Below are 22,128 nucleotides of genomic sequence, written 5' to 3'. Positions count from 1 at the left end.
ACTGCATTTAACTGCCATATACAGTTAGGTCCATAAATATTTGGACAGAGACAACATTTTTCTAATTTTGGTTCTGTACATTACCACAATGAATTTTAAATGAAACAACTCAGATGCAGTTGAAGTGCAGACTTTCATCTTTAATTCAGTGGGTTGAACAAAATGATTGCATAAAAATGTGAGGCAACTAAAGCATTTTTTAACACAATCCCTTCATTTCAGGTGCTCAGAAGTAATTGAACAAATTAAGTAACTGGAAATAAAATGTTCATTTCTAATACTTGGTTGAAAACCCTTTGCTGGCAATGACAGCCTGAAGTCTTGAACTCATGGACATCACCAGATGCTGGGTTTCCTCCTTTTTAATGCTCTGCCAGGCCTTTACTGCAGCGGCTTTCGGTTGCTGTTTGTTTGTGGGCCTTTCTGTCTGAAGTTTAGTCTTCAACAAGTGAAATGCATGCTCAGTTGGGTTAAGATCAGGTGACTGACTTGGCCATTCAAGAATTTTCCACTTCTTTGCTTTAATAAACTCCTGGGTTGCTTTGACTGTATGTTTTGGGTTATTGTCCATCTGTATCATGAAACGCCGCCCAATCAATTTGACTGCATTTAGCTGGATTTGAGCATACAGTATGTCTCTGAACATCTCAGAATTCATTCGGCTGCTTCTGTCCTGTGTTACATTCAGTAATAAACACTAGTGTCCCAGTGCCACTGGCAGCCATGCACGCCCAAGCCATCACACTGCCTCCACCGTGTTTTACAGATGATGTGGTATGCTTTGGATAATGAGCTGTTGCACGCCTTCTCCATACTTTTTTCTTGCCATCATTCTGGTAGAGGTTGATCTTTGTTTCATCTGTCCAAAGAATGTTTTTCCAGAACTGTGCTGGCTTTTTTAGATGTTCTTTAGCAAAGTCCAATCTAGGCTTTCTATTCTTGAAGCTTATGAGTGGCTTGCACCTTGCAGTGCACCCTCTGTATTTACTTTCATGTAGTCTTCTCTTTATGGTAGACTTGGATATCGATACGCCTACGCCCTGGAGAGTGTTGTTCACTTGGTTGGCTGTTCTGAAGGGGTTTCTCTTCACCATGGAAATGATTCTGTGATCATCCACCACTGTTGTCTTCTGTGGACGTCCAGGTCTTTTTGCTTTGCTGAGTTCACCAGTGCTTGCTTTCTTTCTCAGGATGTACCAAACTGTAGATTTTGCCACTCGTAATATTGTAGCAGTTTCTCAGATGGGTTTTTTCTGTTTTTGCAGCTTAAGGATGGCTTCTTTTACCTGCATGGAGAGCTCTTTTGACCGCATGTTGTCTGTTCACAGCAAAATCTTCCACATGCAAATCAACTCCAGGCCTTTTATCTGCTTAATTGATAATGACATAACGACGGACTTGCCCACATCTGCCCATGAAATAGCCTTTGAGTCAATTGTCCAATTACTTTTGAGCCCCTGAAAGGAAGGGGTTGTGTTAAAAAAAATGCTTTAGTTGCCTCACATTTTTATGCAATCTTTTTGTTCAACCCACTGAATTAAAGATGAAAGTCTGCACTTCAACTGCATCTGAGTTGTTTCATTTAAAATTCATTGTGGTAATGTACAGAACCAAAATTAGAAAAAAGTTGTTTCTGTGCAGATATTTATGGACCTAACTGTATAGCACACTATTTCTCTTTCAGAGTGTGTCTGTATGAATATATGTTATTAATATGCCTTTTGATAAATAAACCTGTTGTATTGTGGTTCTTATGCTTTCTTATACAGTACACAGCAGTAATATGTTGAGGATATTTTCTAAGTAATTAAATTGCACTTTTACATAAGTAATTTTGCTTTCTTTATCTGAGAATTTTCCATGTCATATGCATAAGTACATTTTTTTTTCGTCGTAATACCACCTCTATATCAGTAAAATGTTTTCTGTACTGTTTTCACCTCTGCCTGTTACTAAGTGGACTGCAAGCTAAATATTACCAATACTTGCAATCAGCTAGATGTCCCTTTCTGTTTCTTCTCCAGTATTTGAGCATTTCAGTACATACTGTATATTGAATATATTAAATTTAGAAAGTACTTGGATTCTTTCAGTGTTTTTAAATATAAAAGGTTTCTTTTTGTGGTGAATTGGGCAGGATAGAGAAGCTTGTATTACATTCCTCTGTTTCATAAAACATTTAAAAGATGCCATCAAAAAATCTATGCGCCATAGCAGTTAAGAAGATATAAACCCAAAACTTTCCATCGATTTTCTCAGTCCCAAATAAGAATTATTTTGATCATGAAATCAATCAAAAAAACAAAAGTGGTTTTCTCACAACTGGACAGTCAGTGAACCTTAGGTCAGAGGCATATTACATTAGTTCATGACATGGGACATTAACTTTCTAATAAGCAAACTGAATTCCAACTGAACTTATACGTATACCTGTATAAAAATATAGGAGCAAATAGAAGTACAAGTACTGTAAAATTCAATATAAACCCTTAAATATTCTAATATAATATTAAAGGCCTTTTAGAGACTAACTTTTTTTTTTTTTTTGCTTTTTTTTCCTGCATCTTTGATTTTCTGCAGCTCCCTATGGACATGAAGTTCTGGAGCAAATCTAGTAAGCAACATGTGTAAGGAAGGAATAAGCCTTCAGAGCTAGACTAGTTATTCATTGTGCAGCCTTGACCACGCATCTATACTCATTGACAGCTGGCCAAGTTTAAACTTGCAAGTAATACTCTTGATATACATTTCAACTGTGAGAGGAAGCTGGAGTTCTGTCAGGTGGACATACAAATTGTACAATGAAGGCATCCCTGTTAGGAACTGAGCTCAGATGTAAATGTTATGATGCAGCAAATTTACTGGCTGCTCACTATATTCATCATATTTTCACTTTCATTCTTCTGTATTTCAGTACTTAGTATGTTTGTATTTGAGATTCTGCAGCATATTTACATATTACAGTTAGAACTGTTTGGTAATCAGGTTTAATTAGTGGCAAATAAGAGAATCTAGTTTTGAAAAGTAATTGTTGTGGACCTGCATTGGCTGTTTAGCATAGCATAACTTACAACAGTGGTTTTCAAGTTAAGTCTTGGAGGCCCCTTGTGATTGCAGGTTTTTGTCCCACCCAGTTTCACAATCAGTCATTTTTACTTTTAATTGATCTCATTGTTTAACTGTCCTTTTTATTTCTTATTTTGCATTGAGAACTACACTGGAAATTAATTTTTGCCAGATCTTTAGATGCTTAACTCATTAAGCAAATTTATTTAAAGTTGACTTTTTCTGTGGAGTTTGCTCTCTAAACTGTAACCTGACAATAATGACAAGCAAAGGAGACTCTGGGGCAGACAACAAATGGCATCTATTTTTGTATTACCCACTTAATTTCTTATTTATGTCATTATTTACTAATAACCAGAAAGCTAAAAAAAACATATCTAAAGCAAAAATGCATTCCTAATGCCTGAATCACACATACTCCTGCTTCATTCAGTAAAAATTTAGCTTTACAACAACAACAATAACAACATTTATTTATATAGCACATTTTCATAAAAAAAATTTAGCTCAAAGTGCTTTACAAAATGAAGAATAGAAAAATAAAAGACACAGTAAGAAAATAAAATAAGTCAACATTAATTAACATAGAAACAAAAAAAAAACTCCAGACGGCTAGAGAAAAAAAAATAAAATCTGCAAGGATTCCAGACCATGAGACCACCCAGTCCCCTCTGGGCAATCTACCTAACATAAATGAAACAGTCCTCTTTGTATTTAGAGTTCTCATGGAAGAATTTGATGATGATGGTCACATAGACTTCTGGCATCAATGTTGGAGCATCATGATGCTTTGAGTATGTGGTGGTGGCACAAGCAAAAAGAAACAGAAGAGAGAGTAGGGGTTAGTACGGATTTTAGAGCCACTATGAATGGTTATTATGATGAATTGAACATGCAGAGTATCCGGATTAAGTTAAAGTGAAGTTAGGAGAAGGCCATGTTAAAGTAATGTGTTTTCAGCAGTGTTTTAAAGTGCTCCACTGTATCAGCCTGGTGAATTCCTATTGGCAGGCTATTCCAGATTTTAGGTGCATAATAGCAGAAGGCCGCCTCAACACTTCTTTTAAGTTTAGCTTTTGGAATTGTAAGGAGACACTCATTTGAGGATCTAAGGTTACGATTTGGAATATAACGTGTCAGGCATTCCGATAAATAAGATGGAGCAAGATTATTTAAGGCTTTATAAACCATAAGCCGTATTTTAAAGTCAATTCTGAACGACACAGGTAACCAGTGTAGTGACATCAAAACTGGAGAAATGTGTTCAGATTTTCTTTTCCTAGTTAGGATTCTAGCAGCTTCATTCTGCACTCTTTGCAAATGATTTATGTCTTTTTTGGGTAGTCCTGAGAGGAGTGCATTACAGTAATCTATTCGACTGAAAACAAAAGCGTGAACTAATTTCTCAGCATCTTTCAATGATATAACAGGTCTAACTTTTGCTATGTTTCTTAGCAAAACACGTCCCAGCTTTAGCTGCCTCGAAAGCTTGCATATTGTAATCTGTTCAGTTACACAATAAAAGTTGTCATTTTGCTTGACTTCTCATTGCATCCATAATGCCTAAAATAGTACAACATACATCGGCATACTTGGTTTATAATTTCTGGATTGATGCAAATCACACACACACACACACACACACACACATACACACACACAACTGGACAGTAACAACTTGCTTAATTAATGTAACCCTAACCCTAATTAATCCAAAAACTTGGTTGAGGTGAAAACCTGCTGCCATAAGGAGCCTCCAGGACTGAACTTGAGATCCACTGAAGCATGGATAGGAGTCTCTTTTTTCCCAGCACACTATAGGAAAGGCTTGAATATGTCCAACTAATCTTGGACTAAGCTATTAATATTTAATCCAAAATTCTATTTGTAGAACTGCAAACTGCCCTGGATGAGATTACATTAGCCCTCCAAATAGAGTGATCGAAAATAAAAAATTGCAGTAGAAAACCTAAGCCTGTGGCTGCTAAATCATATATTGTCATGTATATTAAAAGATGATAGTTTAATTAAGAATGCCATCTTAGGAACATTCTTATAGAAGAGTTCTTCACTCCAGCATATCATATGTTAGCATTTTTTTTAATTAAATATTTCTCTTCCTTATCTTGTTAATTTTAATTGCATAAGTTTCAAAGTCTTGCATTTCAGATGGTAGAAGTAAACATAATCTATAATATTTATTGCCCTTGAAAGTTTGTAATTGATCACAATTTATCAGACCCCTGGAGATTTCTAAACCCAAACTCAAGAGCATATTCCTTTTTCTCCCTAGTATACCACTGTTATTCTAGAATTGATTATTTCTTTATAGTTAACCATTTCTTGCCCACAATCAAATCTTGTAAGTTGTTATCTCGCTATCTTGCTAGTGTTATCTCCGATCACGTCCCTTTGATCCGAGACCTCAAATCATTATGCCCCACATGCACAGCTGGCGTCTTAACCCACTTTTATTAGCAGACGAGAATTATACAGTTTATATCCAAGCAAATTAATTTTTTTCTTGGAGACAAATATGTCCTTGGTGGTCCCTGCAGGAAGTACTCTGGGGAAACTCTGAAGGCTTTCTTAAAATTACAAATTATTTCATATCTTTCCCACAAAAATAAATCAGAAACGCAGAAGGCATCAGAGTTAATCAGTGAAATTACTAGATTAGATCAAGAACATGCCAGGTTTCCAAATGAGGCACTTTACAAGAATAGGCTTTGCATTCAGAACTCAACGTCTTGACAACAAACGAAACAGGGCAACTCATTTTTAAATCACAACATCATTACTATGAACACGGAGAGAAGCTCAACAAAACCACAACAGAAAGTTCACAGTGCAATACCAATAATTACCAACACAGATGAAGGCAATCATTGACCATAAAAATACAATGCATACATTTAGAGACTACTATAAGTACTTATACTCTACTCAGTTTAAAGAAGACAAGACACAACCTAATGTGTTTTTGGATGCATTACAAATGCCATAGCTAGATACTCTCAGTGCAGTGGAATTGAATAAACCTCTGGCACTCTCAGAATTACTAGATACTATAAACTCATTTCAAACTGGGAAAGCAGCAGGCCCAAATGGCTACCCTGCCAAATTTTATGAAAAAAAATATTCAATTAACTTAGCTCCCCTTTTTATTAGGAACATTTACAGAAGCCAGAGACAATAAAATTCTACCTCAAATGTTTGCCAGGCTTTAATTGCCATCTTTCCTAAGAAAAATAAGGACTTATTACAAGGTGCATCATAAAGACCAATTTCACTTCTGAATAATGATGTTAAGATACTCGCCAACGTTCTAGCTAGAAGGATTTATTAAAATCGGACACTTAGCTTCCAATATTCAACGCCTTTTTAATGTAATATATTCACTCACTGGACACATTATCGTTGGATGCAGAAAAAGCATTTGATATGGTTGAATGGGACTACCTTTTCACTACATTGGAGAAATTTGGGTTTAGTCCAAACATATGTGCATGGATTAAACTCCTGTATACCAGTCCAGAAGCATCAGTTTGTATTAATAACATTATTTCATACTACTTCAAACTAGAAAGTGGTACTAGACAAGGATGCCCCCTGTCACCAATGCTATTTGCAATCGCTGTTGGGCCACTGGGAGTTCACTTTTGAAATGCTTATGAGACAAAGAATATTATCAGAGAGGGACTTGAACAGAAAATATCACTTAATGCAAATTATATTGTACTCTATAAATCAGGTCCATAAAATACTGTGCCTGCAATCCTAACCGCACTAGCAGAATTTCAAAAGATTTCTGGACTCAAAAATAATTTGAGTAAAATTGTCCTGTTTCCAGTGAACTCTGTAGCACAGATCAGTTTAAATATATAGGGGTAAATATCACAAGTATACATAAATTTTGCTGTCTGCTTGACTTGGACAGCATTTCTGTAATAAATCAAAACATTTTAAAGCCCCTTCCTTTCCGAGATTACAGAGTACAGTGGGAAAAGGATCTCTTACTCAACATTTCAGAAAAGGAGTGGAAGACAGCCATGCACAGAATTCACTGTAGCTCCATATGTGTAAAGCACACAGTTATTCAACTTAAAATCCTGTATTGAACACATCCTCCTCGTTTAAAATTGTCCACAATGTTTCCAGGGCAAGTTCCAACCTGTAAAACTTGCAATCGAGCTGTAGCCTCACTGGGTCACACCTGCACCAAATTAACAACATTCTGGACCAAAATCTTTAAATGCCTTTCAGATAGCCTTGGTGTCACAATCTCTCCAAATCCATTTATAGCTGTATTCAGTGTACTCCCAGATGAACTGAAAGTGGAGGAGGACAAACAAATTGAAATTGCCTTTACTTCACTATTGCCACATAGACTTATCTTGCTCAACTGGAAGAATCCTAACCCACCTCTTTTAAGTCAGTGGCCAACTGATGTTGTACACTATTTGAAATTGGAAAAAATCAAATTATATATTAGAGGATCTGTTAAAAACCTGACAGGATCTAATCAATAACATTTTAGAATAAGCACATAAATTGGGGAAAAGGATTTTCTCCTCCTTTTTTTTTTTTTTTTCTTTCTACTCTTAAAGTTTTACTCTGGCTTTTGGCCTTGCTCTCTCTCTCTTGGGTGGGAGTTTATTTGAACTTAGTTTTGTCAAGCTTGACTTGCTTGTATGGAATGTTACTTGCTTTTAATAAATGCAGTATTTTGTTTGTCTAAATAGCTTTTTTACACACTTTTTTATGTATTTTTTTTATTCTAGTCTTCTATACATGAATGCTATTATTTGAAAACCTAAATAATTGTACCATTTTGAAGTCAGTGGGGAGTTTTGTTAAAATACGATAACATGAAAAATAGGTCCTATTATTCTACTTGTCTATTGGTGAAAAAAAGTACAGTTTTGTCTTTTTTAAGTACATAATTTTTTATAGTGTATGCAGTATATTGTAGCTCAGTCAGTCAGATATTATCTATATTGCTATATATGAATATTTAGGATCTTTATTAGTGTTGAATTACTACATGTGTTTGTATGGTTTATTACTGTGGTAATCATGACTAGCATATTTCTAATCCATCAATATGTTTTTCAGGTTTTCCGTGAGGATGGCATTATTTCTGGGTATCGGCATCCTCGCAGTTCTGCTCTAGACTGCGTTCTTAGCAGCTTCCAAATGACAAATGAGACCATCAATATCTGGACCCATTTCCTACCTACATGGTGTGTGAATAGGAAAGGTTTTTTTTGTTCTTTTTATTTTGCAAAATAGCAGATATAAGGAAAAACTAACATTTTAAAAACAATTTCAATGACTTATAATGCACAGCTTATATGTGTTTGTAATACCTAGTGTCTTTCTCCAGATGTTTCCAAAAACTGTTTATATTAAAATCAATGACAAAAGTATTTTACTATCCATATACAGTGGAACCTCGGTATACGTCCTTAATCCGTTCCAGACCCTTTGACTTATACCAAACAGGATGTATACCAAACAAATTTTTCCCATAAGAAATAATGGGAAAATGATTAATCTGTTCCCATGAAATATATATATATATACATATATATATGTATATGTATTGTGGCCCCCGGCGGGACGCCCAGGAGGACGTGAGGAGGGCTTGTGCCTCCTCCAGACCGCGAGGGGGCGTCCGTCCTGGTTCTGTTGGGGGCCACGGGTTGAGGGCATGGAAGCCCTTCCCTGTAGGGGCCCGTGGTCACCGCCAGGCGGCGCCCCGATGCCGGTTTATCCCGTGCGGTTGCCGGTTGGGGCTGGAGCCCGGCCGGGGCGCCTTGGAGGACGGAGGAGGGCGAGTGCCTCCTCCAGGCGGAGTGGGGGCGTCCGTCCTGGTTAGGCAGGGGCCTCGGGTACAGGGCTTTGAAGCCCAGCCCTGTAGGGACCCGTGGCCACCGCCAGCGGCGCCCGGTGCCTAATATCCGGGAGCCCGGCACTTCCGCCACACCAGGAAGTGCCGGGGAAGACTTTGTGTGGCACCCGGAGAGCTGCCAGGAAGACAGCCGACACTTCCGCCACGCTTGGGCGTGGCTAGAGGCGGAAGCACCTGGGGCTCATCCGGGGCATTATTTAAGGGGCCGCCTCCCTCCAGTGATTGGTGGAAGTCGGGAGGAAGAAGGACTGAGCTGGAGAGTGAGGACAGGAGGCGGCCAGGAAGGCACAAGAGACTGTGGGCCCTGGACTTTGGGGGAATCGGTGCAAGAAGGCACTGGGGTTGCGTGAGTGCACTGAACTGTAAATAGTGTCAATAAACAGTGTGTGGAGCAAAGTATGCTGTCCGTCTGTCTGTGCCGGGGCCAGCCTTCACAATGGCGCCCGAACAGGGACCAACCCCCTGCTAAAAGGGGGGGACCCCGTCTTTATAAATATTTTGTGAACGGCCCGGCGCAGCAGCGACCCACACACTGGCGCGGAGCGCCCGTACCTAACCCCCGCTGGAGCGTTTTACCCCGGAAACCGCCGCCGGAATGAAGAGAGGCCATCCCCGGGTGCGGAGGAGGAGCGGGCCTCGCTGGAGCGCAGCGGGCTCCGAAAGTCGCGCTGTCGACACGGACAGCCAGGCGGCGTGGCGGCGCAAAGGCCACACCGAGGTGGGGCCTCGGCAAGACGGGATCCGGGAGGTGAGTGCCCTGCCCTGCAGTAATCGGCCCTTCGGGGTCGGTCATACCTTGTTTTCCACAGGGAGGGACAGACCGGATCCGCGTCTGTGGCAGGAGCGCGCCGGGCCACGGGCTGTCGGCAGTGCGGCTACGGAGGCAGCAAAGGAGGCTGCGGAATCGGAGCCGCTGCGGCTCGAGGAATCGCTGCAGCTACAACGCGGTGAGGAGGCACGCCTCCGCACTCCAGCGCAGGGGAGACAAGATGGCAGCGGGCGGTGGTCCCGCCAGCTGACAGGCACGGGATTGGCGGTGTGTCTTGCGTGCCGCCGATGATTGGATAGAGGCGGGCCCAAGGAATGCCAGTCTCGTGCCAAACCGAGACCCGATTGGGCCAGAGGGAGTGGCCCAGAGGAGGCAGGCGTCGCGTGGAGCTGATGGACAGGTAAGCCCACCGGCGTCTGTCTCTCTCTCCACCAGCGGCTCGGCGTCGCGCGGAGGAGTCCCTTCGGCCCGCCAAGCCGCCTTTAGAGGAACTGCTACGTGTTCTCGCCGCTCAGTGTGAGCAGCTGATGGAGATGGCGGTCGCGTCGAGAAAGCCACCGACTGAGACGGAGGATCGGCGCGGCGCTGGAACCGGAGGCAGGCAGAACACGGCGGGAGTGGTGAGTGTTGCCGTTCCGTAGAGCAAGGGGGTTCGCGAACATGGCGTGACCGATTACGGGACGACCAGCTCCGGTAGGCAACCTCCCAACAGCGGATGCGGCGGTGCAGACAGCTAGCGGGCGAGGAGCTCGAACACGCAAGGGCGGGTAGGATCGGGGCTGCTGAGTGCCCTGGGTCCTAGCGCCCTGCGCTTCAAGCCTGCAGCTGTCTCCTGTCGCTCTGCCTGGACGCAGACGGGCTGGATTTGAGCTTTGCTGTGCTCAGACCCAGACCGTCAGCGCGTCCAAGAAAAGAAGGAGGAACCGAAGGGTGAATGCCGGTTCCTCCGATAGGAGAGGACGCGGCGCTGGGTGCGCGCGTCCGGAGAAGGGCCGTCCTCTGGATGGACAGAGGAGATCCCCTGGGCGGCTGGACGAGCTGCCTGCGAGGCGGTGCCGGAGACCGGCGAACGGACGGGCATGGAACCTGCGGCGGAGGACTTCAGCAGGCAAGTTGGGGGCTGTCGGAGGGGGCAGGAGCACGGTCGTCGGAGACCGACGGGGCGCTCGGGATGAGTGTCCTGGCTGTGCTTCTGGCCCTCTTTTCCTTTATTTTACAGGCCCGAAGCCCCGACGAGCGCTGAGGCCGACGTCGACAGGGACCTGCCCTCCTGGAACGGGCCGCTCCGCGGGAGTGCTCCACGCCGGGAGGACTACGGTGACCCGCTGGGGAACAGCGAGGCGGAGCGGCGCAGACCACAGGGGGACGTTTGCGCCGGCGAGGGTGCCGAAGACAGATGTCCCAGGGTGCCGTGTTGGACCCTGGGGACATAGTAGGACCCTCGCTGGGGACGTGCTGCCCTTTCGGGTTGTGCCGTTCGGACCCACGTGTCTCCTCCAGACCGCGAGGGGGTGTCCGTCCTGGTTCTGTTGGGGGCCACGGGTTGAGGGCATGGAAGCCCTTCCCTGTAGGGGCCCGTGGTCACCGCCAGGCGGCGCCCCGATGCCGGTTTATCCCGTGCGGTTGCCGGTTGGGGCTGGAGCCCGGCCGGGACGCCTTGGAGGACCGGAGGAGGGCGAGTGCCTCCTCCAGACGGAGTGGCGGCGTCCGTCCTGGTTAGGCAAGGGCCTCGGGTACAGGGCTTTGAAGCCCAGCCCTGTAGGGACCCGTGGCCACCGCCAGGCGGCGCCCCGGTGCCTAATTATCCCGGGAGCCCGCACTTCCGCCACACCAGGAAGTGCGGGGAAGACTTTGTGTGGCACCCGGAGAGCTGCCAGGAAGACAGCCGACACTTCCGCCACGCTTGGGGGGCTAGAGGCGGAAGCACCTGGGGCTCATCCGGGGCATTATTTAAGGGCCGCCTCCCTCCAGTGATTGGTGGAAGTCGGGAGGAAGAAGGACTGAGCTGGAGAGTGAGGACAGGAGGCGGCCAGGAAGGCACAAGAGACTGTGGGCCCTGGACTTTGGGGGAATCGGTGCAAGAAGGCACTGGGGTTGCGTGAGTGCACTGAACTGTAAATAGTGTCAATAAACAGTGTGTGGAGCAAAGTATGCTGTCCGTCTGTCTGTGCCGGGGCCAGCCTTCACAGTATATATATATATATATGTATATATATATATATATATATATATATATATATATATATATATATATATATATATATATATATATATATATATGTATGTATATATATATATATGTATATGTATGTATATATATATATGTATATGTATGTATGTATATATATATATGTATGTATATATATATATATGTATGTATATATATATATGTATGTATATATATATATATATGTATGTATATATATATGTATGTATGTATGTATGTATATATATATATATGTATGTATGTATGTATATATATATATGTGTATATATATATATATGTGTGTATATATATGTGTATATATGTATGTATATATATGTATGTATATATATATGTATATGTATAGTAAAATTGTACAGGCTATCTGAGTCAACCGAAGTCATTGTCATGTTCATGGAGACAGTTTCAAATAATACACGCTTTGTGACATTATCATTTGAAATTATCCATTTGAAAAAATAGTACATTGTGGCCTTTTAGTGAGATATTATTGCACATGGTCTGCAACAAGGCTAGATTTGCTATGGCAATCAAATGATGTTCAGCAGATTTTAACAGACCTATTATGCACAAAGAAAACATTTCTAATGAAGATTACACTATTACCACCAGGTTGCACTGTTGACACAACATAAGATGAATTTGTTGACATCTATGCCAGATTTTGACTGTGCCATTTGTATGTTGCAGCAAAAATCATCTTGTTCTTAGCTGAAGAAAAGCAGTGTCTTCGGCTGCTGTAAGGAATGATATGTTGTGCATTCAAAGTAATCCTCCTGTTAACTACTTTTGTAGAGAGCTGTGATTTGAGTATTTCTGTTAGCCTGAATGAGCTCAGCTTTTCTCCTCTGACATCTTTTAAATAAAAGCTATTTTTTGCTCTCCAAGCTGCCACACAGGAGGGCAGCTGTTTCTGAGATGCTGGCAATAACACACTTTACACCAGTTCTCATACAACAGTCCAAGGTTACTTAGATGAGGCATATTTTACCTATTCAGATGTTTCATTGAACAGCAGCAAATGGCTATATGCTTATGTATTCAGGTACAGAAACAAGATCGATTGTGTGGAGGCGCTGCATATATGTATTAAGCATGTGAGCAGGTGTATATAATGAAAGGAGTCTCGGAGTGTGTATGCCAGACTGTAGAGTTTCATAGGATCAGAGATGGATACAATTTCTCTGCCAAGTAAATACTACCATTGTAGTGGACTTATCAAGCAGTTTCTAAAACTTGAAAATGTATTCTTTATTTTAGTAATTATTAATTCTAGGATAGAGTTAAGCAAAAGTAACAATGTTTTGTACATGTCGGGCATTATGGTAATTCAACAGTGAAAATATAAAACATGCACAAATCTTTCAGGTGCTACTATTTGAAGAAATAGAAGAATTTGGGCAGTATTGTGCAACTACCATATATACTCGTGTAAAAGTCAGGTCTCGAAACTCGAAAAATCTATCATAAAATCACACCCATTCAAAAATGCGACACTTACATTTTTTTCTTCTTGCCTCCTCCAGTCTCGCATCAGTTTCTCAGACACATTGAATTTTGTTGTAGCAGCGCAGTTACCAATTTCTTTCACCACATCAAAAGCTCTTAATTTAAAACCAGCTTCATATTTTCTTCTGATTGAATGTTCCATCGTAGATAAGGGATGCTCTTATGATAAAGGTGTATGAGGGTGTGAGATACAAAAATAGTTTGGGTATTACTGTGTGGTCATGTAGGCACAATACATATAGAAAAAAAAGGCAGTGTACTCTGTGGTTAGCGTTAGCATATCATAACCTCTTGGACCAATAGTGTGAGTTTTCCGCATTCGACTTATACGACCGACATTATAAAATACCAGAAATTATACGGTAAAATCAAGTCTCGACCCTACTTTTAGGCAAGTATATATAGTATTTAAAGGAGTATTTTGCAGTTAAAGTATGTTTGGCCCAAAAGACATGATATTAAGATTCCTAACCGAAAACCTCATTATTTGAGCTATAATTATTAGATAAAAGAAGAAAATATGATATCGTCATGCTCTTGGATTCAGAGATGCATTGGAACAGGAATGTTTTTGTAGTCCACGGTCACAATTAAATGAGCAAAAGTCCTGAATATTGTAATTAAAAAATCGAACATTTTATAATAGTCAAGATGTTCTTATTGACATGATTTCTGGATCTTCATTCTGTTAATGTTGCATATGTTTAGTTATATTTTAGCCATGTTAATTTTTTACCTTTGCAAAAATATCCATTGCAGACAAACATGGAGTTCGAACAGAATACCTATTTTAATATTATCTAAGTTAATTTGGTTAGATGCACCAAATTAACACCATTTTGGACAAACATTTTTAAATGCCTCTCTTAGGCAGCCTGGGCGTCACAATCCCTCCTAATCCACTAACAGCTGTATTTGGTGTACTTCTAGATGGGCTTAAAGTGAAGAAGGACAAACAAATTGTAATTGCCTTTACTTCACTATTGGCACGTAGACTTATCTTGCTCAAAAGGAAGAATCCTAACTCACCTGTTTTAAGTCAGTGGATAACTGATGTTATATATTATCTAAAATTGGAAAAAATCTAATTCTCACTTAGAGGATCTGTACAAAACAGTTTCAAAGCCTGGCAGAATCTGATAAATAACATTTTAGAACAAGCATTTAAATTGAGGAAGTGGAGTCTCTCTCTTTTCCTATTCTATCTATCTATTTACAAATTTTTACTATAAATAAAGTGCTACTCTTTTTCATGGGTGGTGCTCAATTTGTTTCAAACCAGTTTTGTTAAACTTGACTTGCATGTATGGAATGTTTTTTGATTTTAATAAAATAAAATATAAACAAAATCTAAATTTAAGAATAATAGTCTTCAACGTAATACACTCGAGAAAAGTAATTTCCAACAAGTATGTTGAAAGGATAATCAGTTGTTCATTTCTCCAACTGTCTGGTCATTTGTCATATTCCTTCTCCTCATTAATTAATATTTTAGTTATTCAAATTATTAATTAGCTTTGTTATTTAGTGGCTGTCATACTCAGGAAGTAGCTGTTGCTATGTCAGATAGTGTCCTTGTGAGGAAGTCCGATGTCGCACCTTTCAACGAGCGTATTATGAGACTCGGATTAAGGCACTCTCTGGGTGCCTTCTCTGTTATCTCAGGATATGCTCCAACCATGTTGAGTGATGTCTCAGTAAGTTAGAAATTTTATTCGCAACTTCACTCGATGGTTAATGGGCGCCTGTGAGGTGACCCTCCTCCGGTCATGGGTGACTTCACTGTGACCACTGGCACTGACTGGGCTGGCAATAAGGATTGTGTTGGTCCCCATCAGTCTAGCAACCATGGTGAAAGTGGCTCCATTTTCCTTGACTTTGCAAAAGGTCAGGGGCTGCGGATCGTTAGATCCTGGTTCCAGCACCCTGAACCGCATCGTTGGACTTGGTACTCCATTACTGGTGATGCAGTGAAGGAAATTGATCACATCCTCTTGGGAAAATGCTGGAGGCTTGTACATAACTGCAGGGTCTACAGAAGTTCCCAGTTTGTGAATTCTGATCACAGACTTGTTGCTATTCTGAACATCCAGTTTAGGTCCAGTAGGCTACCACCTACTAGGAAAATGAGGCTTGACCTGGCCAGACTCCAAGATCAGGCTGTTTGTAATGAGTTTGCATGCAGTTTGTGTGAGGAACTTACAGACTTGGTTGCGACTGCTGATCCTAATGTGATATGGGAGACCTTCCGTGACAAGACTCTGAAGGTTGCTGAGGGTTCTATGCATTAAATTTCCTAGTGTTCCCAGATGGAAGTGTTTTGTCTTGCCTGGCACCCTGGATAACATCAAGAGGATTCGCAGCACACAGCTTGATGGCAACTCCAGTCTGTACTGGGAACTGAGGAGAGTTGCAAGGGCTCTGAGAGAATCTGTGAGCAAGTGACACACCATCTAAGGTCTAGCCACCCACATCCTGCTTACAGAGGAATCAAAGTATTACATACATCCAAAAGTGTTCTGCGTAAAGTTGCAGTCAGGGCGGCTGATGAAACTGTCCTTACTAATGACACTACAGTTGTGACTCGCTGGGCTGGCTACATCGAGCAGCTGTTTAAAGCTGAGCCTATGGCAAGGGCATTGGATATCTCTGGGTCCACGGTTCTTGAGGCTGATCCTCTAATTAGTTGTGGACCACCCAGTCTCACTGAGATTGCACAGATGGTGAAAGAGCTAAGGTTAGGGAAGGCTGCAGGGATCTGTGGCATTAAGGGTGATCTTCTCCAGGCTGGTGGTAAGTCTGTCTTAACATTACAAGCAATCTTTGCTTCCATATGGGAGACAGCCTTCATCCCAACTGACTGGAAAACAGAACTTGCCGTCCCTGTCTGGAAAGGGAAGGGATTGTGGCAACTTCAAAGGGATAACACTACTGTCTGTGCCAGGTAAGGGCCTTGCTAGGATCATCTTCAATAGGATCTGTAAACACTTGCTCACCTACCAGCGACCAGAGCAGTCTGGTTTTACATCTAAGAAGTCTACCATCGACCACATCCTGGCACTGAGAGTTCTCATGGAGCGCAAATACAAATATCGGCAGAGTTTCTTTGTAGCCTTTGTCAATTTTGTTAAAGCATTCGACTCATTTGATCAAGCTGTCCTATGTGACATCCTGAGACTTTGCGGGATCCCCTCAATGTTGCTGGATATCATGGCTGGCCCGTACACTAGTACTGTGAGTGCTGTGCAGAGTGGAGGCAGAACGTCTGCATTTTTTCCCAGTTGATTCGGGCGTTTGTCAGGGGTGTGTTCTTGCTCCAACTCTGTTCAATGCTTGCATGGACTGGGTGTTGGGGTTTAGGAGCTGTGGGGCATCTGTTGATGAAGAGAGATTCACTGATCTTGACTTTTCCAATGATGCTGTGATGTTCGTGGAGTCAATGGAGGCTCTAATCGGGGCGCTCAAGAGACTGAGCGAGCAGTCTTGAGTGGCTGGGCTTGAGATTGTCCTGGATAAAAACCAAGATCCAGGCCTTTAATGACCTCAGCATCAGCAGTGTGTCTGTCTGCAGAGAGAATGTCGACCTTGTCGAAAGGTTTAATTACCTCGGCAGCTACATTCATGTCTCTAGCGACACTTCTTTTGAATTCAGTAGACAAATTGGGAAAGCATTGAGCGATGGGGTGGGGGTCATGAGGTTGCTGGAAAGGGGTGTGTGGCACTCCCAATATCTTTGCAAAAGGGCAAAGTCTTTAGAGCCCTAGAGTTTCCTGTTTTGCTATATGGTTATGAGACATGGGCACTATCTAGTGACCCGAGACAAAGACTGGACTCCTTTAGTGCTGTGTCTCTTTGAAGAATCCTTAGGTACCGCTGTTTTGACAATGTTTTTGAATGAGCGCTTGCTTATTGAGTCTTGAATGAGGCACATTACCTGCATTGTGAGGGAGCATCAGTTGCGACACTATAGCCATGTGGCGTGATTCCCTGAGGATGATTTGGCTGGACCAGGCCAAGGGGTTGCCCACGTAACACCTGGCTGTAGCAGATAGGTGGTCATTTCCGGAGGGTGGGACTGGACCACATGTCTGCCTCTGGGGGGGTTGCCAACCACGACCCTGAGCTGTTTTGTCATGTGGTGGGTGTGGCAATGCACTGTACTAGTGCATGCTCCCGTAATTATAAATATATTTGTATTAGTTCTGCCATATGTAGGCATGCCATTTGTTATCCATGTGAGGAATTTCTGTTGGCTTACATTTCCTGAAAGCTAATATTTCGGGTCAGGTTAGCAAATAATTTGTTAGTAATTATTTTAGGAATGCAGTACTTTTTATTATGTTGAGGTATTCTGAAGCCTTTTATTGTTTTTGTATATTTTATGAATTTTCTTAACATTACAAAACTTTTGAATAAAGGTTTTTGACTAGGAAAAAAATAGTAAAATTATAAAAAATAACTTGATTCTCTTTCCATGTATCCTCTGAAATTACTTAATCTAATTTAAGGTGACCAAGGCACATTCACATATTTACCATTGATTACACATGTAACTAAATTCTTACTTTAGGATATGAACATGCATTTAAAAAGTAAAATAATTTAGGTTTCTTAACTTTATCATTTGCAAAGTTTCTTGTATATGACCTCGTACAAAATTTATATATATTTTTTTTGTATTGTCAGGTATTTCCTGTGGAGGTTTCTTACACTGTATTCAGTACTTGACTTCTGCAATGAGCAGTACACCTGGCCCCTCCTGGTCTACATGCTGGTCATCTGCTTGTACCCTTTCACTTCCAGTTGTGCACATACATTTAGCACTATGTCTCCTGAAGCTCGACACATCTGTTACTTTCTTGATTATGGAGCCCTAAGCCTTTACAGTCTTGGTAAATATTTTTTTTTCAGTCCCTCTGTCAAATTATTGAAAATAAGATCAATGAAGTGAGTTGCACTCTCTAAATTAGAAAATGTGAAATAGAGACATAGAAATAATGTTGTGCTTATTTATTCTTTTTTTGTATATTTAAATCAGTGCTATGGGAAGAAATAAATAATGCTAGTATTCACTTTCAGTTTTCATATTCACTTTTTTTTTCTTTCTCTCATGTAGTGTTTAGCCTATAAGAGCCTGTTGAAAAGTTGTTTAGTAGTTTACGAGCTACATTGATTTTGGAAAGGGCTTTTATTTTATGTTTTTATAGTCATTGTGTACCGTGCTTTATGTGCTTGTCATTTGTCTGAACTTGTATTAAATGTTTATATTTATCGATCAAATATAGTATATTTTTCTTTAATAGGTTCTTATTCGTGCATATGAGACAATAAACATTATGACTGTTCTACTGTACATATGTGGAAAAAGGGACATCTGTCTCTTTGAAGCAAATTATAAAACTGAATAGGGTACTAAAAGCTTTTTTTGAACACTCAACAAGAATGACAGGTTGCAGAAAAACATTGATTAACTCTATGGAGATGAAAAAATGTACATTGGAAAGTTGAAAAGGAAATGGTTGTGCTGCTTTGTCTACTTGTCTTTTCTAAATTAGTGCAGGGTCTTGTGCAGGTTTAAGATAATCTTACTCCAGATGAAATTCTCCAGTTTTATTTGGGGATATGCAATTAGGTTATAACACTCCAGTTCAATTAATTTTTATAGCTGTGATATCACATCCTTATTTTAACTGGTCAACCGATTATATATAGGGGGATCATCCTGAGGCGGAGCAAATTTTCTATTTGTAGTTAATCTTCTTTGGGCCCTTTTAAAACAATCATTGGTGGGAATAGTGCAGCTTCGTCTTTGCTTTTACATCTGTACATGTCATTTGGCACCCTAACTGCTCTGTTCTGCTGATAAATATAAAATATACATGTTTATTGCATACATAAAGTACTGTCCAAAAGTCTTTGGCTAAGAAAGTTATTTTTAAGCTAGATATCTGGGCACTGTTTATTACCAAATAGAAATATGATTGATTGATTGATTGGATGTATTTATTATCTGTCCTTTGAGTTTTATTCTTGTTTTTTATGTTTCTGCTGCTGTATGCATTTGAATTTCCCCATGGGGTTAATAAAGTTCATCTAATCTATAACATTTTAATATGCATACATGGTGGTTCATACAAAAAAGTAGCAGGAACATCTTGTGTTTTTAAAACAAGAAGGTATTTTGTGTGGCCTGTCTTAGAATGCAAAACTGAAGCAATTTGTTTAATATAATGCTGAAGTTTTCCCAATTCTCTCAGTTGTAAATTCTTCCTGGCATTTGCTGTATTTTCCGTAACTACTCTTTTGACTTTGGTGGGTTTTTTTTTTTTTGATTGTTTAATTTCCTCTGTCCTGGTGGTCCTACATAACTTCAGTTGTGTTGAAGCTGTGGTGATAAGTTGGCCAGTCTAAAACTTTTAGTGTATCATTTGTGTTTTATCTGTATTTTGAGTTGTTTTTGTTGATGAAAATTGATGATTTTGCTAGTAAGTAATTTTCTCATGGGAACAACATGATGAGTAAAAACCTATTAATATATCTTGGCAGCATCCTTTCTATTGATTTTGACTAGTTCTTCTACATTGTTAGTTAAATATACCTCCAGACCTCCTTCTTCTTTCAGCTGCTCCCCTTAGGGGTTGACACAGCGGATCATCTTCTTCCATATCTTTCTGTCCGCATCTTGCTCTGTTACACCCACCATCTGCATGTCCTCTCTTACCACATCCATCAACCTTCTCTTAGGCCTTCCTCTTTTCCACAAATTGTACACTGAAACTTTGTTCTGTGTAATATTTTGTGTTTTTTTTTTAAATTTCAAAACACTAAAACTCTATTTTTTCACCAGTGACATTGTTTTATATTAGGGAAAAAAACCTTAAAAAGAATACTTCACCCAAAAATTATGTTAAAAAATTGTTACTCACCCTAGTGATGTCATGATACCAGAATTTTTGTATTCACTACCAATAGCAGTGAAAATTTATGGTACCTTTTTGGTACCTCAGCAAAAACAGAAAAACCCATTTGATGGCTTTATGCTAAAATGCCTCAATTATGTATTAAAGTGAACAATATTGGTGCTTTTTCTGTGATACAATATATAAAGTTAAAGTTTAATGTATGGTGGGGATGGGGATCCCCCTTGTGTAACAGTAAATAGGGTTTATTGTCTTTGTGGGGATGGGATTTCAGAATAAGGTTTATAATCAATCACATCATAAGCTATATGATTTATTTTCACATGTGCACATTCTAAATTTAGTTTAACATTTACTATCTAGTAACTGAAACGTACTGTTTAAAATCCATACTAAATTTAAAAATTCAAACATGATTATATATTAAATATTATATTATATGTTAATGTAATATATGTTAAAGTCTGGTTGGTTAGTGAACCACTCTGTTAAGTTTGTAGTATTTGCTATTAAGATTTAATATTTGTATCATTAGCTGCTTAAAAAATATTACTGAAGAGTAATATTTAATGGATGATTCAAATTAATTGAAATTTCAAGTATCAGAAACTTGTGGTGCTTTAATTTTCAAAATCTGTCCCTCCTTTATTTATTTTTTTTTATGTTTGTCCCAACTTTATGGCTTCGTGTGAGAAATTAAACTTGTCAGTTTTACATGAATCCTTTATTTCAGAACTCCTATTAAACAGCTTTAGCTTTGATGTGTTAAAGGTTTCTTATGTGAGTGATCATATTTGTAGTGGCTGTCATTACGTACACTCAAAAATGTGTAACTGTGAGGCAGCATTACATTCTTCAACATACCATTCAAATGCATGACATGTGCTTTCATTTGTGGGTAATGCAAATGAACGGTAGTTTGCTTTCCAAAGCCAAATGAATGACACAAATTAAGGACTTGCAGGTTCTTATTTAACAATGAAGTATGCTGCTTTATTTGTCCTTCTAACTGGATGTTTTAACAATTATACATTTCTGTAACTTCGAAGCCTTGAAACACTAAATGCATTTTATTTTGATATTAGTGAATGGAGCAACTCATGTCATTGCTGGTGTAAATAAGCCACTTCCCACAATCCTATACGTGTCACTGTGGATACGTCTACGGTCCCCCTATTCAATCTGCAACATTAAACTCTGCACGCAAACTGGATGGATGCTTGAACTGAAGGACATTTTTAGATGTGCTCATTACCACCAAAGAATGAATATGAAGTCTCCATTCATTTATCGGGACTGTGCAAGACACTATTAAAAGGAACTAATCTTGTTACTTTTTCATCTCCTCTTACAAATGCGTGAAAATACAAGTTTAACTATTACACTTCATTTGACCGGTAACATTATTTTGCTTTCAAAGCACATGCAAATCTGCCTCTGAACTAATTCGTAATGGGAAAAGTGGCAATAATGGTTTGTGCTTGTGTGTTTTTTATTTTCAACATGTGCTGATGCAGTGCTGTAGCAACACCATTGAAAGCCATTTTTATATATAGTTTTTACTTGCCAATTTTCTCCTATATTTTTGTGCTTTCCATAATAATTTGTCTACTTGCAGCCACACATGGGCACAGTACTGACTTTCTCTGTACTACCAATACTGCAAAAAAAGATTGTATCATTACATTTTCGAAAGTTTGGTATTTAATTATCACATAGATAT

General features: G+C 40.2%; 1 protein-coding gene across 1 annotated transcript in view; it reads left to right on the top strand.

The window, feature by feature from the left end:
• The window catches only part of paqr6 (progestin and adipoQ receptor family member VI), a 96,197-nt gene that overhangs the window by 39,193 nt on the left and 34,876 nt on the right, over positions 1 to 22,128 (top strand). The window contains exons 3-4 of the mRNA XM_039752410.1: positions 8,185 to 8,312; positions 18,172 to 18,377. Coding sequence (XP_039608344.1) covers positions 8,185 to 8,312; positions 18,172 to 18,377 — 334 coding nt within the window. The remainder of the gene's footprint in view (positions 1 to 8,184; positions 8,313 to 18,171; positions 18,378 to 22,128) is intronic.

The sequence above is a fragment of the Polypterus senegalus genome, chromosome 1, assembly GCF_016835505.1.
Source record: "Polypterus senegalus isolate Bchr_013 chromosome 1, ASM1683550v1, whole genome shotgun sequence".
Lineage (NCBI taxonomy): Eukaryota > Metazoa > Chordata > Cladistia > Polypteriformes > Polypteridae > Polypterus > Polypterus senegalus.
This window is presented reverse-complemented; position numbering and strand designations above follow the sequence as displayed.